The sequence below is a fragment of the Gymnoscopelus braueri genome (assembly GCF_963280865.1).
Source record: "Gymnoscopelus braueri genome assembly, chromosome: 9".
NCBI classification, from domain to species: Eukaryota; Metazoa; Chordata; class Actinopteri; order Myctophiformes; family Myctophidae; genus Gymnoscopelus; species Gymnoscopelus braueri.
In genome coordinates, this window is record NC_137610.1 from 5,910,436 (window position 1) to 5,933,752 (window position 23,317).

The 23,317-nt window shown below is 42.8% G+C and overlaps 1 protein-coding gene across 1 annotated transcript in view; it reads left to right on the forward strand.

Annotated features, from left to right (window-relative positions):
* The window catches only part of rfx7b (regulatory factor X7b), a 49,494-nt gene that overhangs the window by 11,145 nt on the left and 15,032 nt on the right, over positions 1 to 23,317 (forward strand). The window contains 12 exon segments of the mRNA XM_080437825.1: positions 786 to 871; positions 2,224 to 2,262; positions 2,376 to 2,498; positions 5,398 to 5,514; positions 6,290 to 6,374; positions 8,547 to 8,754; positions 13,183 to 13,499; positions 14,777 to 14,995; positions 14,997 to 15,022; positions 18,995 to 19,249; positions 20,731 to 21,427; positions 22,443 to 22,673. Of these exon segments, the coding sequence (XP_080293951.1) occupies positions 786 to 871; positions 2,224 to 2,262; positions 2,376 to 2,498; positions 5,398 to 5,514; positions 6,290 to 6,374; positions 8,547 to 8,754; positions 13,183 to 13,499; positions 14,777 to 14,995; positions 14,997 to 15,022; positions 18,995 to 19,249; positions 20,731 to 21,427; positions 22,443 to 22,673 (2,403 nt within the window).

Below are 23,317 nucleotides of genomic sequence, written 5' to 3' on the forward strand. Positions count from 1 at the left end.
TTTTGTGAAGTCTGTCTGATGTATTTTAAACCATGTAATACCCAAGTATTAAACTGCTGATGATATTGAAGGTAGTCTGACTGTGAGTGATATTTGTTAGTCAAACCGATGATATTCTGATAGTAATCATTGCTATAGAGTGTTTGTTCAGTAACCAGTAATCAGGAGAGAGAACTCATACAGGATATTCTACAGGAGAAACAAGTGAAATTGAGGTGATTTTCTGTATTGACACAAAGCAATGAGCAGACACAATTGGAACACTATACAGCAGTGGCGTCAGTTCAGCAAAAGCTAAGGTATGGCAAGGTTAGGGTTGCCAACTCCCAGAGATTAAAATAAGGGACACCTATCCTGGGCGCGCGGCAAAGCCGCTCGGTCGATTTTTTTCGGGGGGTCAAAACCCCCCAAACCCCCGAATAGAATAGAAAACTAGGCATTATACCTATAACACACACAATACAAACACAATGGTCTTACACCTGCATTAGACACCTGCCCTACCTTGCCATACCCAATTGTCGCTAATTGTAGCTCATAAATGGGTTCTGTCTCCTGATTGGCTGAAATTTTGCACCCCACCTGAAAATTTATTTTCTGTTTACTAAAGTGCTGGAGAGACTCCTGTTACCGAACTAACAACATACAGCAATGATTGCATAAAAATATATGTATATGTACGATGTAAAAGAAAAAAGCTCTCTAGAAGCGTTAGACTTGTTCAATCAAAGTCATTTTCTTGATCCGGTGATACTGATATGAAATGATTTCTGTTCTCTTTACAGCAAGATGTTGAGAAGTTTACAGACATTGAAAAACTCTACCTCTACCTTAAGTTGCCTTCTGGTCCCAGCAATGGCAACGACAAGAGGTAATGTAACTTCTGTCATCAGGTGGTTTGGTTTTGGTCATAAACATCCTGGTGTTTATGTTTGTTTCCTCCGTTCTGATAGTTAACCCCCCAAAAAATATTTTTAGCTATGGATTAGTCACCCCATGGAGACTTGAATTCATGGATATGCTTGGTTTTTGTCTCATTCCTAAGCCAATAAATTGATGACCAGCGGACCGGTAGGCAGCGGTTCCGGTAGGAGACACAAAGGAGACTCTTTGTGTCTCCTACCGGAACCGCTGCCGGTCATCAAATTATTTGCTTAGGAATGAGACAAAAACTAAAAAATGTCCATGAAATCAAGTCTCCATGGGGTGATTTTGAGGGTGAACTATCCCTTTAAGATTTATTTTATTTGTACTTGTATTAGCTGTCGTTCATGATTTCCTTTTGTCGGTCTGGGCGATTGATCCACTTTATTGACGACTTTATCTATCGGTATCGATGTGTCCCGGTTTACGACTACTTTAAACCTGGTGTTTTGCTCTAATTTGGCTGTTTATTGTTGTTGTAAAAAGCTATGTATTGGTTGTTATTTTAATTTATTTGCTAGCTTATAAGTTAAGTGTTCTAAAATAGAACCTTTTATTCAAAGTCTTTCCAATTATAGGCTCTATGCCATATTGGGAAAGACATTGGGCCTCTTCCTTACTTCCAGGTAGGGATGGGACCATCTTAGAAAATCACAAGTCACGATTATTGTGGCAAAAACAATTGTGATTAACGATGTTATCGCCATAATAAAAATATGCTTAAAACTTAAAATGCCACTTTTGTTGTTAAACCACTTAACCCCCAAGCATTCATATTCTGGGGGAACGTTCGTCAAAACGCCAGAACCTTCGCCAAAAATCTACAAGCTCACAATGCGTCCCGATGCGACGCATTGTGAGCTTGTAGATCTGCTATTTTCAAAAGATTTGTGTACGTTTGAATACTTGAAATAGGACATTGTGCCTAATGAGTACTTTTACTTTTGGTACTTTTAAGTACATTTCGATGTCAATACTTTTGTACTTTTACTCAAGTACGTTTTGAAATCCGGTCTTTTACTTACGTCAAACAACTTCAACTTACGTCTTAACTTTTACTTAAGTCAAACATTTGAGTACTTTTTCCAGCACTGTGCCATGGGGTCGGGCTCAACTCACTCATCCTGATGTCATGATAAATTAATGCTCTACCAGCTGTGTGTGTGTGTGTGTGTGTGTGTGTGTGTGTGTGTGTGTGTGTGTGTGTGTGTGTGTGTGTGTGTGTGTGTGTGTGTGTGTGTGTGTGTGTGTGTGTGTGTGTGTTTCATCTGTCTCCTCATCTATCCCTCCCCCCATTAGGACTGAGAGTCAGAGAGGGTCCACTACACCAGGACTATGGTACCTACTCTTTATATATTCTAGGAACAAGAAATAAATCACATGTATTATTGGTTGAAGACTCTTCCATACTGAAGCGTTGTTTGTGTTGTTGTTTGTTTGTGTTGCCGTAGTGACCAGAGCTCCATGTCGTCCAGTCGTACACAGCAGATGTACGCCTTCAACTGGATCAGGAATCACCTGGAGGAACATCCTGAGACGTCGCTCCCCAAACAGGAGGTGTACGACGAGTACAAGTGAGTAGAAGGACCAAAACACTAGAGTACTAGAGAGTAGGGCATTAACAGAATAATCCAATATTCGAATATTCGACTATCAAACCACTATTCGACCTCTGTACATCAACGTTTTTTTTCTTTTTCTGTGGCTTTTCTACAGCAGACACGCAGCTGTGAGCTCTGGTGTTGGTAGTTTTCCTAATCCATTCATGGTTGATTGTTGTCAAATCATTTCATAATGTATGTGAGGTTGTGCCTATAGGGCTGTCCCCTAAAAGTCGACGCGTCGGGCGAGGAGCCTGACGTCGACTTGCATTCCTTGAGTCGAGTCGTCAATGCCATTGGCCAAAAATCTTTTTTTTTTGTTTTAATAATCAAATTGATTATTCGAATACTTATAGGTCGAATAAGTTCAATGCTAAAAATCACTATTCGTGAATGCCCTACTAGAGAGTGTGGTCTAGTCCAGGGATAGGCAGGCACTAAGGCCGTATCCGTATCCATTCTAGACCGGATCTGGAACCTGCAAAGCGAAGTCCAGTCTAGTCCAGTCTAGTTGTGGACGTGCATGCTTAGATTGTGAAGCACATTGACGTCGCCGCTCGTGAACACAAAACCTCTCTGTGACACCATAAACAAACATAATGGAACGATTTAAAACACTTTATAAGACAACTAACACTTGTGTTACATCTAACGTTAGTACTTGTGTTGCCACTGTTTTCTTGTTGGTCATGTGTTTGTGGCAGGTTATAATATGGGCTTTTGACAGCAATACTTCCCCCCATTCTTACCGGCACGGCGTTCCGGCCTGTTCCGGCCCACTTTCACCCCAGTGGAGGTGGTGCACCTCTTTCCTCTCCTAGCTTTGTCCTGGGTTGGCTCCCATAGTGTCAGTTTATCCTGGGTTAACTCCATAGTGTCAGTTTGTCCTGGGTTAACTCCATAGTGTCAGTTTGTCCTGGGTTAACTCCATAGTGTCAGTTTATCCTGGGTTAACTCCATAGTGTCAGTTTATCCTGGGTTAACTCCATAGTGTCAGTTTGTCCTGGGTTAACTCCATAGTGTCAGTTTGTCCTGGGTTAACTCCATAGTGTCAGTTTATCCTGGGTTAACTCCATAGTGTCAGTTTGTCCTGGGTTAACTCCATAGTGTCAGTTTGTCCTGGGTTGGCTCCCATAGTGTCAGTTTATCCTGGGTTAACTCCATAGTGTCAGTTTGTCCTGGGTTAACTCCATAGTGTCAGTTTATCCTGGGTTAACTCCATAGTGTCAGTTTATCCTGGGTTAACTCCATATAGTGTCAGTTTTCTTGCCTCTAGTTCCAGGTGTCTGACATAGTGCTCTGCCAGCCTCATCCGTCTCTCTCTGACCTTGTCTGTGAGCCGTGGTAGGTCCCTGTAGAGGACCATGTTTCTGAGGTCCATGTGCAACGACACGCACACAGCCACAGAACACGTGTGTTTGGTATGTGAACTGACATGAAACAATAGGCTGCACAACACTCAAAATGGATGTGGATTAAACCCCCTTAGCTTTACACACTGTTTCACGTTGAAAACATGGCCAGGCCAGCACACATCCATAAGGTTACACAGAGCTCTTCGTACGTTCTCAGCTGTTGCCATCGGTAGCAAAACGTTGGATGTTCTGTAAACAGCGGGACTTGATCAGCCTTTGTGGGTTTGCTCCTCTTTGATGTGATGACTGACTGGTTTAATGTTCTGACCATCCAATACAACCAGAGTGGTAGTTTAGACCACAGTGGCTAAACCAGTGGTTCTCAAACTTTTTCAAGTCAAGGACCCCCAAATTGATACATAATTTAGCCCATGGACCCCCATTTGAAAAGATATGCCAGGGACCCCCCCCGGAGAGAAGATGTTTACGGCTATAGCAGTGATTCTCGACCATTTTAATTTGAATGACGCCCACTTTGATATGCACTAGGCCAGTGGTTCTCAAACCTTTTTCGTGCCAAGGACTCCCAAATGTATGTGTTTGGCCGCAGACTGAAAATGTTTTGGTGCCAGGGAACCCCAGAAGAGAAGATTTATGATTAAAACATTCAAATGTATTCAAAAGTTTCCAAACATTTTTGATATCTTTCTAAAATAGCAGATCTACAAGCCTGCAGCGTGGCACAAAGTAACTCACTGTGAACTTGTAGATCTGCTATTTTTTAATAGCCAACGTAACAACATAAATGGATAAAGTAGTTAAAATGATTGTGATGCTACATTAACTTCTTTTGCTGGGGACCCCCTGGAACCCCCCCAAGGACCCCTGGGGGCCCCCGGACCCCACTTTGAGGACCAATGGGCTGAACGACTGACTTTTGCAAACCATTAAAGTGTTCAGTCAATGGATACAGTGATCATGTCGCTTGCTGGAAAGAAAACGTCTACGGGCATCAATGCATCGCATCATGACAAGTTGTTGTCTTGTAGATCCGTTCTTTTCGCCCAGTGAAACACCGTCAGTATGAATGAGGCCTTCCCAGACGTGCTTCCACCTAGACACATTCTATTCAACATGTACAAATGTCCTGTACAGCTACATAAGATACAAATGTCTTTGGCTATGAGCTTTTAGATCTGCTATTTTTGAAAAATCTTGAAAATTTGCACAAATCTTTGAATATATATATTTTGTTAAAGCAAACATTTGTAACTCAAATCTTTGCTTCTAGGGATTCCCTGGAACAAAAAAAGGATTTGCCCAAAAAATCCACGATATTTAAAACAATTGTGGATATACAAGCTCATAGTGCTATTGATATGATATCTGCTATTCTTGAATAGCCAAATAAATCTTAAAATGACACAGATGCGTTCCCGGTCTTAGCGCCTCGTTTGACTGAAGTGACACTGGAGTGTGAATGAAGCTTGACCTTTGACCCTGTGGTTTCAATGCAGGAGCTACTGTGACAATCTGGGCTACAACCCACTGAGCGCCGCGGACTTTGGGAAGATTATGAAGAACGTCTTTCCTAACATGAAGGCACGGCGGCTGGGCATGAGGGGCAAATCCAAATATCCTTTTATTTACATGTTTATGTCACTGTAATACTTTTGACAAGGTTACCATTACTGTTTATTATTCATGTTTATTATACTGTTAATATATGTGACAAGGTTACCATTACTGTTTATTATTCATGTTTATTATACTGTTAATACATGTGACAAGGTTACCATTACTGTTTATTATTCATGTTTATTATACTGTTAATATATGTGACAAGGTTACCATTACTGTTTATTATTCATCTTTATTATACTGTTAATACATGTGACAAGGTTACCATTACTGTTTATTATTCATGTTTATTATACTGTTAATACGTGTGACAAGGTTACCATTACTGTTTATTGTTAATGTTTATTTTACTGTAATACTTTTGACAAGGTTATCAATACTGGAAGTATGGATGCATTGAAATGGATCCAGATCATTCTGATCATGAGCTGCTATTTACGCAGACGATGTTTCACACAGAAAATGATTGGTTATAATCGGGGCAACAGAACAACAATAATATGTAATAAACGACAGTTTACATATTAATATAAAATAATCTGGATATCATGTGGTCTCATTTACGCTGCAAGTATTATAACAGTAAATCTATAGTATCCCGACATTGGACGATGAAGTTTTATCTTTTGCTGTAGCACCTGAAAATATAGAAAATGTACAATCTCTCAATAACTAATAAATGATTTTTGATGTGATCCTGATCTGTCTGCCTGGGCGTTTAAACCATGAACATTGTATATGAAGAGTTGAGCCTTAACTCCTCCCCACATACTGTTATAGCGGCTTGAGGAAGAAGGCCTTTGTTCACATGCCGTCTCTCCCCAACCTGGACCTGCAGAAGTCTGGAGACGGGGTGAGTTCCAGTGTGTGTGTGTGTGTGTGTGTGTGTGTGTGTGTGTGTGTGTGTGTGTGTGTGTGTGTGTGTGTGTGTGTGTGTGTGTGTGTGTGTGTGTGTGTGTGTGTGTGTGTGTGTGTGTGTGTGTGTGTGTGTGTGTGTGTGTGTGTGTGTGTGTGTGTGTGTGTGTGTGTGTGTGTGTGTGTGTGCGCGCAGCTAATCTTGCAAACCGCTGGACTGATCAGCGTCAGAAGATTCTCAAACCAAATCGGCCACTTTGGTCGATACTGAGTACCGATTCAGTACCAGTGTGTAATTTAAAGCAGGGGTTCCCAAAGTTGGGGTCGCGACAGTTGGGGTCGCGACCCCACTTGGGGTCGCGGGAGACTGACGGTGGGGTCGCGAAATTATTTTGGGTCATAAAATGTATTTTTTTATTTTTTTTACTTTAAATTCAACAGAATGGATGAAATACAATCTAAAATGATTACAAATGGAACATTTTACCATTATAATACATTACAAATGCGCACCGAACGTGCAAGTTTATGTGTATAAATGACCTCCAGATTTAGGTGGGGTCGCGAGTCAATTTCCGCATTATTTTGGGGTCGCGGGCTGAAAAGTTTGGCAACCCATGATTTAAAGTAACACAATGGCCTGTACTTTGTCACAATGTAGTTGTGAAAATATTTGCCAATGTAACTTCATACTGAACGGGTCTGTGTTGAGGGCTGTCAGAAGAAGCATGTGGCCATTGGCCACAATTCCGATAATCCCTCCCACCTCGGAAAGGGCCGAGCCAAAACAACACGTCACACATATATTCTAGCTGATGTCACCGTACTGAAATGCATTGAACGTGGCCGTGGGAATGACACTATTTTACACTCTTTATAATAAAGTAAATGCATAACTTTTTTAAATTAACATGTTTGCTATACACTCGCTATTTGTTTTAAATAATCCGCCGGCCGTTTTTGCAGTTAATTCATAGGGAAACAGAGCTAGCATTTGTATGTACTGGCCTGGGGGTGTGTGTTGACTCGTGACCAGGCTGTTCAAGTGGGCCACGGTGGATCAGCATGCCCCAGGATGAGCTTCATCTGTGGGGATAACCAGAGAGGTGACCCTAACCCTAACCCTAACCCTGGTTATGGAGGGAGATTTTTTTTTCCCGTTTTTGTTTTCCTCCCTCTCGATTTTTTTATTCTGTCCGGCTGGACCAAACAATGACAGTACATTAGATTAATAGTGGACAGACTCTTAATTCATTTGAAAAAAAATGAATTAAGAGTTAGCAATAGAAACAATTTTATGCTCTGTGCAGTCTGCCCGGGACCGGCGCTTAGGAAAGACTTGAGGCACAGAATGTCCCAGAATCTGAAAGTGTTGCGTAAATTGGTACTTAATGATTAATGAAATGATTTTTCTTTCTGCTGAAGCAGAACTTGACGAAAAGCAGGAACGATAGTTGCATCTCCCTTTAGCCTTAGATCAAGACTGTCATAGAATGTATTTCATTGATTTTTACATTTTTATATCTACGAGAGTCTTAGAGACCACTCCCCCAGTTTGCCCTGGAATGTCACCAGTAAAGTCCATATTTCTCCAAACATGTACAAATGCTAAATATAAGGTGTACCCGCTTGCCCCAAATGTTAACTAGCGGTCTGGAGTATGTGTGTGATGTATTAGTCCATATTTTTCAATAGATATGTATTTTAATCCCGTCTGTGGCCGAACGCCATTTTTTCCCCCTCGTTTACTTCCTGTTTACATTGAGTGTACATTTAAGTTATGGTGAAATTGTCCTCCATCATACACTAGGATGAATTAGCTTTTGTTGAGCTGCAAATTCAGTGCAACTTCCAAAAATAGCAGATCTACAAGCTCACAACACGTTGCAACACGTTGTGAGCTTGTAGATCGGCTATTTTTGGCGAACGTTCTTCCCAGAACTTGTTTTGTTAAACAACAAAAGTGTCATTTTAAGTTTTAAGCGTATTTTGATTATCACAATAACATTGTTAATCACATTTTTGCCACAATAATCGTGATGTGTGATTTTCATATGGTCCCATCCCTAACCTAATGTCCTCTATTGTTTGTGTGCGTGTGCGTGTGCGTGTGCGTGTGCGTGTGCGTGTGCGTGTGCGTGTGCGTGTGCGTGTGTGTGCGTGTGTGCAGTGTGAGCTGATGGAGTCGTCGGGTCAGTCTCCCAGTGCAGAGGACGAGATGCGTTCGGCGGCCTGTGGCCTGGTGTGTGAGTGGGCCCAGAAGGTCCTGAGCCGACAGTTTGACCACGTGGAGGACCTGGCCCGCTTCCTGCTCAACAGCCACTACATCGGCACCAAGTCCATGGCAGCGCTCACCGTCATGACGGGCACGCCCACAGGTCAGTGAGGTCACATGTTAGATTAACCCTTTAAAAGGATCCCTGGCCAAATATGCTTTAATGCATTATAATAAATTGTATTTATTTTAGAAACAGTTCATCTTTCACTCAATAGGGGCAATGCCCGTCGCAAGTTGATGATGTCATTTGTCCATTATGTGGTCCAGCCCTATGGAATTTATGGAATGCATGTGAAAATAAAACATATTTAAAATATTGTTTTGATGCTCATATTAACCTTTTTTAACTCGGTCCCTGGAACACCTTATTTTGAGATGGGGGTCCATGGCCAAATTACATATCATTTTGGGTGGTCCTTGACATGAAAAACGTTTGAGAACCACTGATGTAATTGCAACATGTTTGTTTTAAAAACTGTTAGGATTTAGAAGACGTGTAGAATCCTCCCAGAAGCAAAGATTTTAGTTACAAATGTTTGCTTTAAAAATACATACGTTCAAAGATTTGCATTTTCCCCCAATTTTTTTTTAGATCTACAAGCTCATAGTGCGGCACTCTGTGCCACGCTATGACCTTGTAGATCTGCAATTTTTTACACTGTTACTGAACAAACACCCCAATGATTACTATCACAATATAGAGGTATTTCTAAGTATCACTTATTTTAACCCAACAACAAATGGTACAACAGACATATTAACACATTAACCGCCAAGAACGTAGTCCTACGGTCCGTTAAATCCAACTGTTAAGCGCCGAGACCGTAGCCCTACGGGCTGCGGTCTTTTCGCGCATGCGCGGTCCGGGTGCACTTTCGGAATTTTTTTGATCCACTTCCGTTTCCGGTTTGATGACAGGAAATAGAATTATTTGGTATCCGGTTTTGACGATCACGCCCGCTCCCATTCTACAGACGAAACTGAAACTCAATTCTCTTCCTGTAGTTTTTTCTCCTCGCATTTCACTGTTTAACGTAATCCGCTCTAACTCAAACATGGATGCCCCGTTTTACACGCGATCTTCACTGGGAGATACAGGGAGATCTCGCGGATGTAAACAGACCGTGTAGAGCTCAATCTTAAGGATTTTAACAAGATCTATGGCGACATGAAAAAAACAAAAAAACAACAAAAACACCTTGGCACTGGTGAGTACATTATGAGATTAACCTCTGGCGGTCGATGTGTTAATGCTGCAATCCATAAACCTTTTTCTGTGAATAAAACATGTTTGACCAATTTGTATGATATTTATACTAGAGTATAAATATCATACAAATTGCTATCACAACTACAGTGGTTGGTAGGTAGTTTGTCTCACCTGCTCTTCTATTGAGAACTATACTGTGGTCAAGTAGGACCTCTACTGGCTGACAAGTGGTATTGCATGACATTCAAAGGGAAATGTCTGTGGTTAGAGTTTACAATTTAGGCGTTTATCAGACTATTAATCCAGAGCGACACGTTGTGAGCTTGTAGATCGGCTATTTATTTTTGGTTATTCGTAATTGTGAGATGAAAGTGTATTTGAAGTGGTCAAAGCATTAAGCAATAGAATAAAGAGTGTTTGAAGTGGGCACACTAGCAGTAGAATCCATGTCCAGAAGCATTTCCTCATAAACCCTGATGGTCTCAGATATTTCATAAAAGCAAAAAGTTAAAGCCTCAATCTGCCATTTCTTCAACTGGTGTGTTGTATGTAGAACAGCAGGAACATGTGTTTAGAACGATAATACCTAAACATAATTATATATATTGTGTTCTAATTGTTTTAGGGAAATGGCTGCTTTCATGCTGTTTCACAAATCGCAGATTAGGACTCTATGGCCTAACATTAAAAAAAATTCAGTCATGAGCTTTTATTTGTGCTTTATTCCATGAGCACGGATTACAGCTAGGGGGCGCTCTGTTCACTCTGCCAGGTGGTGTCTGTCACTGACCTACAGTACGTGAAATGACCTCTTAACCGTCCTAGGGTCCGCTTTTTAACTCTTTCAGTGCCATTAAAAAACATTGTGTAGTTGCCACAGTGCCAGCTATTGTTTTCACTCACCTTTGAAAAATCATAGAATGTTTTTATTCACAGCAATCGACCCGCCGATCGCGGTAAAAGACGCAGCGGGGTCTCATACACTCGGAGGAAAAAAAAGGGTTCATGTGGTTAAAGCAGTGTATATATATATATACGTAGTCGTACAACGAATAGAAAGACACCAAGGCCATGTCGGGACAAAAGACGTCCTTGAGTGTCTGTGGCGGAGAGGAGAGAGCTCCGTGATTGGCTATTCAGCCAATCAGAACATGAGAAGAGACACGGAGGTGATCAGCAAACGAACAGCAGAGAAAAGAGTGTGTAAGGGTGTAAATGGAATGCTCACTAATGAAGCTGTAACATGATTGGTTCTGTGACAACCCATGTGATGTGAGGCCATACATAGTCATGTGACCAGATGTGAGGCCATACATAGTCATGTGACCAGTCAGTCACCGTACTCTTGTTGTCTGAGGGCCTTTATGCTAGCCTGGTTCCAAACCATAGACCCCACCCACTCTCTGAGTGGACTGCCTCTTCGTCTGGTGTTGAAACGTGAACCGTCCAATGAGAGTCGGAGGTGGGGGTGGGTCTAACGACAAGCCAATCAGCGAATATCTGCTAAAACAAGCTGTGCGATGACGTCAGATGTAGGCGGATCCGCGGATCTCTTGTGATTGGTTTAGGGAAATTCGAATCCCCTCGCCCTGGTAATCGCCGACACTGCAGCCAATTTCAGACAGAAGCTCCATGCAGCTTCAGGCTGATAATCAGGCTACCTTTATGCTTGTTCTGCCCTCAATGTTTCTGACCTTCTTAAAAGCCAGTAGGAAGACGTTATTGGACAGTCAGTGCAATTCAGAGAAGGTTAAAGACCAAGCAACGACATTCACAACGTGACAAAAAGCCAGCAAGTGGTGCTTATGCAGTTTAAGCCCGTTTCCTGTCTCTCTTCTCTGTGTTCTCTGCTACAAAGCAAAGATGCCATAGAAATAAAAGTACTAAAACATAACAATAGTTCACACTCTCATGGGTTTCCTGTTCCTGGCCTAGTCGACCTGCTCAACTCTCTTTCTCTTCCCGTGTGTCTGTTGTACAACGTATTAAAGCTGGGATCCGTAACTTTCATAGCCTACGTAGGATTTAAACCAGGTTCTCCGTGGCCGTGCTAGCGCCAACATTTCTACTGTTGGAACCACAGACATGTCCCTCTGAATTTCATACACAGGAGCCGAGATACAGCCTTTTTAAGTAATAAGTTAAACAAGAAGTGAATGGACCAGAAAATCTTCAGATCATGATATCTTGGGTTCTGAAAAAAATGTTATAAGTCGTTCTTGGCAGGGAGAGAGTTGTTAACATATTCTACCATACAAATTGATCAATATGTTTTATTCACAGAAAAGGTTTATGGATTAATGTTTTGTGTTCATCTGTCAGTTAGGATATGTATAATCTGAGTTCCCAGAAGTTTTCGCCAGCTCTCGCATACAAACGGGAGGGGCGAGGAACTTCTGCCAAAGCCCTGGTATTTGTGGGCGGGATGTAACTTACGCTCAGAATCTGAGCGGACACGCCTCTTGCCGGTCTGAGAGCTGTGCAACTCGTCTAAAAAGTCTGACGAGAGGCAAACAGCAGTACACAACAATGGCGGCCGCAATTTCTCAAGGGGAAATTGCTTCCCGTCGCTCCTATTTACATGCAACACCCACTGCATGTGGATCCCGCCCCCTTTTCTTCATTGGCTGTTGATTTGAATCAGAAAGCAGTGGCCGCGCCCCTGCTGTCCAGGCTTTGAGCCGAAGCCTCCCAGACTAGAATATGTATTATTCATATTTTGTGTTCCTCTGTCTATTGTATAATTTACTAAAGTATAAATCCCTTTTAAAAGAGGCTATGCACGTGACCGGAAATTATGCGGGAATGCCTACTGAGTGGCAAAAACTACTTTCTGGCCTTGACAGCCCATACATCCAAACAGAAAAGTCCTATCTGATTGTATTAAATGACGTTAAACTCACCAACATGGCAGCTGTACGGAAAGCTTGAATTATCCTCTTTCTATCTGCAAAGTTTTTTGTTTCATGACAATCCACCGTAGAGACATGTTACGTTATGAGATACTTTCTGTTAATGCATTCTGTGCAGGTGATAAAAAAAGTGTGAGAGTTTGGAAGCGCTCGTTTTCAACAACACAACATCCTGCTGCCTCCTGCATCATGTGACATTTAGAAACGGGTGGTACGCAGGACCGTTCAGTGATTTCCAACGAACGCTTCCAAACTCCAACGCTCTTGATGCTCAATGTTTTACCACTCAGTCTAGATGAGGGGGGCGTGTCACGGTGGAAAAGTGACACATGTTTATGCTCTCTATAGTGAGGAAAGAACCACTTATTATGTGTCTTAATTGGTTCTTCTTCTTCTGGTGGCCCAGCAGGGATGAGGACGCCCACCCCGGCCTCTGCGTTCGTGCCCACGGCGGAGGCCAACTCCTTCCACCCTCAGATGAAGACCCTTCCCTCCCCCTCGGTGGACGCCAAGCAGCAGCTGCAGAGGAAGATCCAGAAGAAGCAGCAGGAGCAGAAGCTCCACTCGCCGCTGCCCTGCGGCGCCCCGGACCCCCAGCAGGGGGTGAAGCGAGCCGAGGTGTCCACGCCCGGCCCCGGCATGCCCTGCGGCAGCCCCGCCCAGCTGCTGTCCCCCCAGCCCACCATAGGCATCGTGGTGGCAGCCGTCCCCAGTCCGATCACCGTATGTATAGATCTACACATACCATTACCTCAGTCCTATCACCGTACGTATAGATCTATAGATCTACACATAGCATTAGTAACAGCTGTTACCCCAGTCCCATCACCGTATTTATAATAATAATAATAATAATAATTATATTTTTTATTTGGAGACAGGACATCTGGGCACCTTGATGGTCTTAACCCATTAAGACCAGGAACGCATCTGTGTGTCATTTTACGATTTATTTAGGCTATTCAAAAATAGCAGATCTTCAAGCTCATAGCGCGGCACCTATGAGCTTGTAGATCTGCTATTTTTTTTTAAATCGTGAAACAGTGTGCAAATCTTTGAAAATATATATATATATCTTTTTTTAAGCGAACATTCGTAATGCTTCTGGGGGATTCTACAAATGTATTCTAAATCTTAACAGGTTTTTTTTTTCAAACGTATGCAAGGGATAATGTATGGGGAGGTAGTCATTATTGAAATTTAAAGCCCGACAGGGCTTTAAATTTCAATAATGACTACCTCCCCATACATTATCCCGCTTATTACACGGCTACTTAATACATAAATAAATAAATTGACTCAAAAGTAACAACAAAACGAAGTATTTCCTTGCTTACGGCAATGAAAGTATTCCATAACTATTGGGTTGGGCGGACAAGTTCGCCTCGGAAAACAAATGACAGTATTCCATAAGGTAACGGGAAGACTCGCCCCAAAACACACTCACCCCCATTCTATATACCGCTGGATTTGCCTGTAATACCGCCGTATTTGCCCCGTGGCGACTGTGTTTTGCGGCGAGTGTTTTGGTATTCCCCCGTTGTTGCGCCACGATAAACAAGGAAGTGTAGAGGATCAAATAGAATGACTTTTCGGCTTTTCAGTCATTGCATCGTCTATTTCTCACTTCAAATGTTTTCAAAAACATTCTTGAGAGCAACGTTTAGTTGTAAATTACATTGTTTGTTTGTTTGTTTACATGGCTGTCATGTTGGATAAAGCATAAAACCAAGCAGCGCAGGTTGATATGAGCAGGTGTTCTGAGTCTCTGATTACACAGCGGTCCGTTATAGAGCTCATCGGTCATTATCCAGAAATAATGACCGATGATTGACCAATCAGAATCAAGCATTCAACCAAGCCGTGTAATAAGCTGCTATAATATCAGTGGTTTGAACCCGCCCCTCTAGACCAGATATCAGACACGCTAGGGCAGTCTAGTAATGAGTTAACGTGGTCCTTGGTAGTAAATGTGTTAACATAGTCCTTGGTGTGTTCAGGTGCAGAGGAGCAGGCAGCTGATGACGTCCCCCGGCCCCATGGGGTCGGCCGAGGGCAAGGTGGTCCCGGTCAACTTCCAGGTGGTCACCCAGTCCCTGAAGCAGTCGCCCAAACCTCAGAACATCAGCGCCAGCCCCGTGGGCGACCGGCTGGCCCGCCACCGCTACGCCCAGATCCTGCCCAAACCGTCTGCCACCAGCGCCATCACACTGCGCTCCCCCCCCCACCCTGCTCATCACCAACAGGTACCCCCCCCCTACCCCCCAACCCTGTTCATCACCAACAGGTGTGTGTAGTTTATTTCATTCAATGTGTGTGTAGGTACTAGAGTTCTCAATGGGCCGGAAAATTAAGGCCCGGCCTTAACTGGGCCCTACTGGGCCGCCCGAGGCAATTACCATACGTTTAGGCCCGAAAACCCGAAATGCTGTCATGATGTGCGTATGTGATGTCCTCAAAGTCACGCATCCAACAAGCTTTGAACTGAGCAGATTGGACCTTCTGTTCCAGAGATAATGGCCAAAACATCTTGAAAACGGCCACTTTGCCGATTTTCGATTGAGTTTTGTTGCCCGTTATTCTTTAATAACACCAGGGTTTGGCACCGGGCCTGAAATTTTTACCGCCGAGCCCAAAAAAATCTGGTGAAAAGGATGCAATGTTGCAATGCACGCGCAAGGCTCAGGAATGTTTTTAATGAATAAAAATAGCCGCCCATATTACAGTAAAGGCATCTGCTATTATATTTATTTGTATAATTTCCAATATATTATCTAGCCTATAGGATTATATCCCCATAATATTATTCATATTATTTCCGCAATTGAGTTTGGCGAGAAGCGCACTGTGGTAACCGTTCCTCGCCCCAAATCACACTCGCCCCATGGTGTTTCGCGGACGGAAGCCAACGGATAGACCCGGGGCGAGCGTGTTTTGGGACGAGCGTTCTTCCCACAAAACAAAACAAACGAACAGCTGCTTGCACGTGCAGCGACACACACACACACACACACACACACACACACACATAGTTGAATTGACAGTTACTGTGCTCCCAGCAGTTATAAAAGTAACAAAACTACGACGCTTATCTTCTGTCGCCGAGTCGTGGTGTTTGCAACATGATCCATCCAACGTTATCAAGTTTACGTTCGCCAAGCGACAATAACGGAACATAATTAGGCTTATTGGACTAAAGAACAGGGAACTGGCTGATGTGATGGATATAATCCCGCCCCTCCGCCCCCCCTGGAATTGTGTGGAGAATGTGAGTGGAAATGGTCGATGTATGTTGCAATGTCAGCTGTCTTTAAGCGTGCGTGCGTGCGTGCGTTCGTGCGTGCGTGCGGGGGTAGTGCATTACTGTTCTAACCTGGTGTTTAGACATTGGACATTGGTTCTGACTATAACCAAGTGTTGTCTTGTTAGGATGTTATGGGATCAGTGTATAGTTCTATACCAGGGGTCTTCAACGTTTTTCAGGCCAAGGACCCCTTAGCTGTCAGAGAGATGAAGCAGGGACCCCCCACTACATATTGTATAAAGTATTGCAGATTTTTCATAGATTTCATAGATTGCTTCATAGTAGACTTATTTGACAGCACTATCATCAGTGATGTGTAAATTCATGTTTGTTTGTTTACCCATTATATTTTCTATTAATATGTTGATTTTCAGAAATGTACCACTTAAAGGGATACTTCACTTTCACATAAAATAAACATTAAAAATATATATAAAAAAAAATGAAATAAGTTATGGCAAAATAAAGGCCCCCTCACACATTAGTAGGACACTCTAATGCGTGAGGGGGCCATGAATTTTCCATTACTTTTTTCATTTATTTTTAATATATTTTTTAAATGTTTCCCCGACCCGAGAGTGAAGTATCCCTTTAAACCCTCAACTTAGTACTTTGTAAACTTGACCTTTGGGTCTGTACTTGGTTCACTCTTTTTTCCCTGTACACCAAATCTCTTTGCCGAAAATAGGGAGCTTGTAGATCTGCTATTTTCGGCAAATGTTCCCCTCAGAATAAGGATGCTAGGGTTCAAGTGGTTAATGTAAAATTAAATAAATCTTATCACACAAACATTTGGTGGCCCTCCTATTGTAAATCTAAGGACCATCTAGGGGTCCCGGACCCCCTGTTGAAGACCCATGTTCTACAACCAGGTGTTGGCTGTGTACTGGGATCAGTGTGGGTTGGCTCTATATTGTAACCAGGTGTTGTGTTGTCAGGCTGTACTGGGATCAGTTGGTAGAACTGGACATTGGTTCTATAACCAGGTGTTTAGTGTTGGGTTGTACTGGGATCAGTGTGGCAAAATGGCAAGTTTGCATGGAATGGAGTAGACTAAAAGATGTATCATTGACTAAAACTAGACTAAAATGTAAACCGTTTTTGTTGACTGAAACAAAACATAATACTTAATGTGTTGTTGTGCAAAGAGGAAGACTAAAATGCTCGACTTTTAGTCCACTAAAACTTGACTAAATAAAAACAGGATGAGGTTGACTAAATATGATGAAAACTAACAAGGGTGATTGAAACTTACATTTAAAAATGGCTGATAAAAATAAAATCTAACACTGGTACAGTGGTACGAAGTTTAACACAATGTTGAATAAATGTGACTAACAATAGCTTACTTAATGCAGTTGTGTTTTCCATCATCACAACAACTCGTTAATATTTTGAGGGAAAAAATAAGAATTCATTAATTCTATTAACTCTTTGACTGCGGACGACGCGATAACGCGTCAAGTGCTACTTTGTCCAGTTGGCCGTCGACGCGCTGGACGCGCGTTCATTGTTTAATCTCTGATTGCGCTATGCTGCTTAATATTCAATGTTATTTTCGAGTTCCACTTACTTCACCCACATCTGCATCCGGTTTCATGACCTGGATTCCGTTTCCGTTTTTTGATTTTTTTCCCCGGTCATTTTCGTCCAAAATAGGTAAACAAACGGTTTTTCACACGGTATAACAGACAAACGGACAGGTTCTCTTCTATAATCTATGGTCTGGGTGACGATCAGTCATCGCCGTCGTGTATCACATCGTAATTTTGGCCAATCAGACAATGTGAGCCCACGTCACATCCGTTTTCATGTTTTTCCCTGTCTAATCTCCCAAGAAGGGTGACAGTGACCCAACGACCTGATCAAGCTGTCATGTGCTGCTCTCTAGTGGCGGATTTGTGCTGTGCCTTTAAATTATGTGTCTTTAAATTATTTTCATGAAAAAAATTCAAAATATAAAAATAAAAAAACACGAAAATTGCTGGCACTGGGGGAGTACTTTATGAAAATACTCTGGCAGTCAAAGAGTTAATAAATAATTGTATTCAATTTTTATAAAATATTTATCCAAAAAAATTAATAAAAACAATTTCGGCGCGCCCGCTCTTCACGCGGGCGCACATGACTCTCCCCAGCTGTAGCACCGGGCCTAACTTTTTTCCTGCAGGAAACCCTGAACACAGGCTAGGAAGGTCGGACCGCGACAAACTAGATACCTGAGTAAAGTTCACTTTGAGCTGCATCCAACACATCCAACACATCCAACACATCCACTGATGTCCCTTTCTTTTTCTTCTTTTTTTTTTACGGAACCCGAGGCTCGGCTCGACTCATTAGCATAGATTTTGGGCCCGGCCTGAAAACGTCGGTTTGGGTTCGGGCAGAATTTCAGAACTCTAGTAGGTACTTCATAGGGTTGTTCTATGTAGTTTATTTTATTTTATATGTATATAGGTTCTACTAAGGTTGTTCTTTGTAGTTTATTTCATATTATGTGTGTGTAGGTTTTACTAGGGTTGTTCTATGTGTAGAGGTTCTCAAAGTGAGGTCCAGGGTTACTTGAGGGGGTTCCAAATGGACCCTTACAGGTCTGTAACTCTGAGAGTGTACACATGGAACCAAATGGACCCTTACAGGTCTGTAACTCTGAGAGTATACACATGGAACCAAATGGACCTGTGTTCACTCTCAGAGTTATGGTGGTCCTTGAAATTAAAAGAGTTATAGAACCACAGGTATTATAATTATATATCAGACATAAAGTCCACATACAGTACCAGCTCTGACAGTGGGATTTAAAAAAACGGTTCCGGAAACGTTTCCATCAAATGTGATGGAACCGTTTCCTGGTTCCTCCATGTTGTTGGATCCTACGCTCTGTAAATAAAGTTTGTTGTGATTTGAACGACAGCCCCATCAAGACGGTGATGCCCAACCCTCACGTCAGCTCCGTCAACGTGGTTAAGATGACCGCCATCTCTCTGGCTCCCAGCGGGGGCCACTCCCAGCTAAGGCCCGCCTCCACCTCAGACGAGGCCACGCCCCAGTCTCCCATGCTGAGGACCGGTACCTCCGGCCACGCCCTGTCCTCCCACCACCACATCCACCACCACCACCACGACGCCAGCGACGCTAACGAGAAGGGGGGAGGGGCCAAAGAGGACAGGTAAGACTGATTATTTCACATAATCCATCATTATTTTTGGGCGGTGAAACCGCCCCTATAAGTGAGGTTTGGATATTTGTACACCAAATCCTGCGCTGTGATTGGCCAAAAATGTACCCCGCCTAACCCTGCACCGTGATTGGCCAATCACAGTCTATTCAGGACTGTGATTGGCCAGTGTCACATGACACATGTGCATAGCCCTATATAAGAAACCATAACTTAAAAAAAACCAAAAATTGGTTTTTTTTAAGTTATGGTTTCTTCCATCATAAAGAGTGTTTCAATAAATGTATTTATTTTTTGTACATGATTGGTTGACTCCATTCAGTATTGTGATTAGCTAGCAAGACACCGCCCACTTCACACAGGGTGTGATTTTTTTATTATTTTTGGCATAATCGTTGTTTATATGGATGTATTAATATGTTTTAAACATTTTCAAACATTTTAAAAGATAATGGAAATATCAGATCCCAGATCGAACATTTTTCAAAGTATAGCATTATGAAATTATGGCCTATTTTGGTCATAGAGACACAATAAAAGTGCGCACTGTAGCTTCCTTTTGCACATTTATTTTTGTCAACCCACTCAGGTTGTACCAAACTTATTAAGTTTTATTTAGTCTCTTAAGTGTATTTGGCCGCCGACCCCCATCTCAAAATGTTTTGTTCCAGGGACCCCCAGAAGCAAAGAATAGAGTTAAAAATGATCGCTTTAAATAATATATATTCAAAGATTTGCACACATTTTCAACATTTTTCAAAAATTGCAGATCTACAAGCTCGTAGCGCGGCACTCGGTGCAGCGATTTTTGAATAGCCAAAGTGTAAAATAATGCTTTTTATCTCAAATGAAAAAGTGACACAGATACGTTCCAGGTCTTAATGGGTTAAGTAAAAATGTCAACTTCCTTTTCCATTTGAAGATCCTGATCCACGGATCCAGTCCGGGTTTTCTTCCTAATAAAAATGGCAAAATCAACATTTTATGGAGGAAAAAAAAACTGTTTGTGTTCGTTTACGTGCTAAAAGAGTGACTTTGAGATCTGTTTTACCGTACAATGTAAGTCAATGAGCAGCATATTTGTAATTATCAATTTCTAATCAGTGGAACAATTATTTTACGTTTCATTTTGGAGTTCCATCATGATAAGGTAACTACACAACCCAAACCTCTACTAAAGTGGTCTTGCCCTTATTTTGGGCAGGAATCCCTATTTGTAACTATACCTTTCAGGACGGGAACCTGTTGCTATGTACAATATATAGCAACATACATTTGTTGTAATTTTTTAAGTTTTTCAGAAAACTTAGGTCAGGATTTAGAAGGCGTTTTTAGAATTAGGCCTCAGGTCTAAATGGACCTGAGGCCCATTTAGGCCTCGGGTCTAAATGGGTTAAACCCCCACAATGAAACCGTCAATAATTAGTATGACAGTGAATGTAAATGTATTTAAATGCTTTGCTTTGTGACAGGATGACAAAGTTCCGTGCTGCCAGCGAGCCCACCTTCCTGGTGAAGTTCCCCTCCAGGATGAAAGCAGACTCCTCCTCCCCTCAGGACGGCGACAGCACGTTGTACCTGACCGTGGACAATCACCACGTCAACAACGGCAGGGCCACGCCCTCAGGGACCCTCAGGGACCCCTGTTCGGACGCCAAGAGCCCCAGGAAGCGCGGCGGCAGCACGGGCTCGGCGGCGGAGCCCCACGTCATCCCCGTGAAGCGGGTGTTCATCTCCCAGCAGCCTCTGGCTCTCCTCGACAATCCCGCCACCAAGGCGGCATCGGCCGCCGCGGTGAAGAGATCCCCCCGCCCGGGGACCCCCGGCCGGCCGGACAGCGCCCCCTGCAAAGTGACGGTCAGACACGCCCCCCTGCTGGGCCCCACGCACATCCTGGCGCTGTCCGACTCGCCCGTTACTCACACGGAGGTCAAGCCCCCCGAGGAGCGGCCCCCCGTCAGCACTGCCACCAGCGGGCTACAACAGCAGATGAGTGGACCCCCGCTGAGTGGAGCCCCGCTCAGCGGACCCCCGGTGAGTGGGCCCCCGCTCAGTGGACCCCCTCTCAGCGGACCCCCTCTTAGCGGAGCCCCTCTTAGCGGAGCCCCTCGCGCCGCCTTACCAGCCAACTCAGGAGCACACGAGGCCTCCGTCATGACGGACCTAAAGGTACGGCCGGCCCCGTCGCCATCATTCATCAGAATGACTGAGGGTGCGTTCGGAAATGCAGCACTGAGCGCACTGGCCAATCCAAACTAATAGAAATACAGCACTGAGCGCACTGGCCAATCCAAACTAATAGAAATACAGCACTGAGCACACTGGCCAATACAAACTAATAGAAATGCAGCACTGAGCGCACTGGCCAATCCAAACTAATAGAAATGCAGCACTGAGAGCACTGGCCAATACAAACTAATAGAAATACAGCACTGAGCACACTGGCCAATACAAACTAATAGAAATGCAGCACTGAACGCACTGGCCAATACAAACTAATAGGCGGAACCGCTCCGGTGCGCAATTTCCGAACGCACCCTGAGTCAGACAGAAAAAAACACTGAGTTGGAGTTAGGATGTTTGACTGACAGTTTGAGGATCCAATGGACACAGACGTGAAGGGTGTTCAATAGCACTGATTTATTAAAGAAAAGAAAAATGTCGAAAAACAGAGATGGGATGTTTGCGCCCGACATCGACGATATATTGTATTTTTTGTTTATGAGAATGCAAAATGTATAACATAGGTACTGTTTTTCACATCATTAGAATTTCCAGCATTAATGATCTGTTGCCCTTGTTTGTAAAGAGCACAATGTGGGATGAGAGCCAGGCCTTCACCCAGCAGATCCCTTAATGATCTGTTTACCGATCTATTAACACAATCACTGCCGGGAATTCATTCATTCATTCATTGGCCACTGACAGAATGTGTACTAATCTTCCGAGACCCACAGACATTTGTTTTCAAAGAAGAAAAATATATATATATTCAAAGATTTGCACACATTTTCACGATTTTTCTAAAAATAGCAGATCTACAAGCTCATAGCACGGCACTCAGTGCCGCGCTATGAGCTTATAGATCTGCTCTTTTTTAATAGCCAAAGACACCTAAAATGACAGAGATGCGTTCCCGGTCATAATGTGTTAATGATCTGTTATCCCTGATTCTAATAAACAGAGCACAATGTGGGAGGAGAGCCAGGCCTTCAGCCAGCAGACCCCAGCAGAACAGAAGCAGGCCCAGGACGTGTCCTCGGCCTCGGTCCAGCTCAGCCTGGCCCAGGACATGGTGGACTTCTCTGGCGGGCCTCAGCCCAGCATGGACTACTTTCCCTTCAACGACGACGACATGACCCAGGACAGCATCGTGGAAGAGCTGGTGCAGATGGAGGAGCAGATGAAGCTCAAGGCATGGATTCAACGTTCTCACATTTCAGTCGTTTATTTTTAACGTTAAAAGAGTATTAGAATGGATCAAACTATAGCGATAGAATACATGTTCACATTTCACTCATTTATTTTAAGATTAAAAGAGTATTAGAATGGATCAAACTATAGTAATAGCATACATGTTCACATTTCACTCATTTATTTATTTTAAGTTTAAAAGAGTATTAGAATGGATACAACTATAGCAATAGAATACATGTTCACATTTCACTCATTTATTTATTTTAAGATTAAAAGAGTATTAGAATGGATCAAACTATAGCTATAGAATACATGTTCACATTTCAGTCGTTTATTTTAAATCTATGTTCAACCTTCCATAAAACCATGATGGTTTTGAATATTTCATAAAAGCCGACGGTTAAAGTCTCAATCTGCAATTTGGCACAAAACATGTGTGACCAAATTTGAATGGGAGACAGTCATCAAAATTCTGCACCTTATGTTTACTAGCAAAATAATGATATATTGGTTAATAAGATTGAGTGACTAGTTTTGAAACTACAGCTTATGTAACTGAAGGCAAGTTAAATCTCTTCAGTAGAGAAAACACCACTTCACTGGATCTCATTCAGAGATAGTATACTGTGCTATCTATCCCAT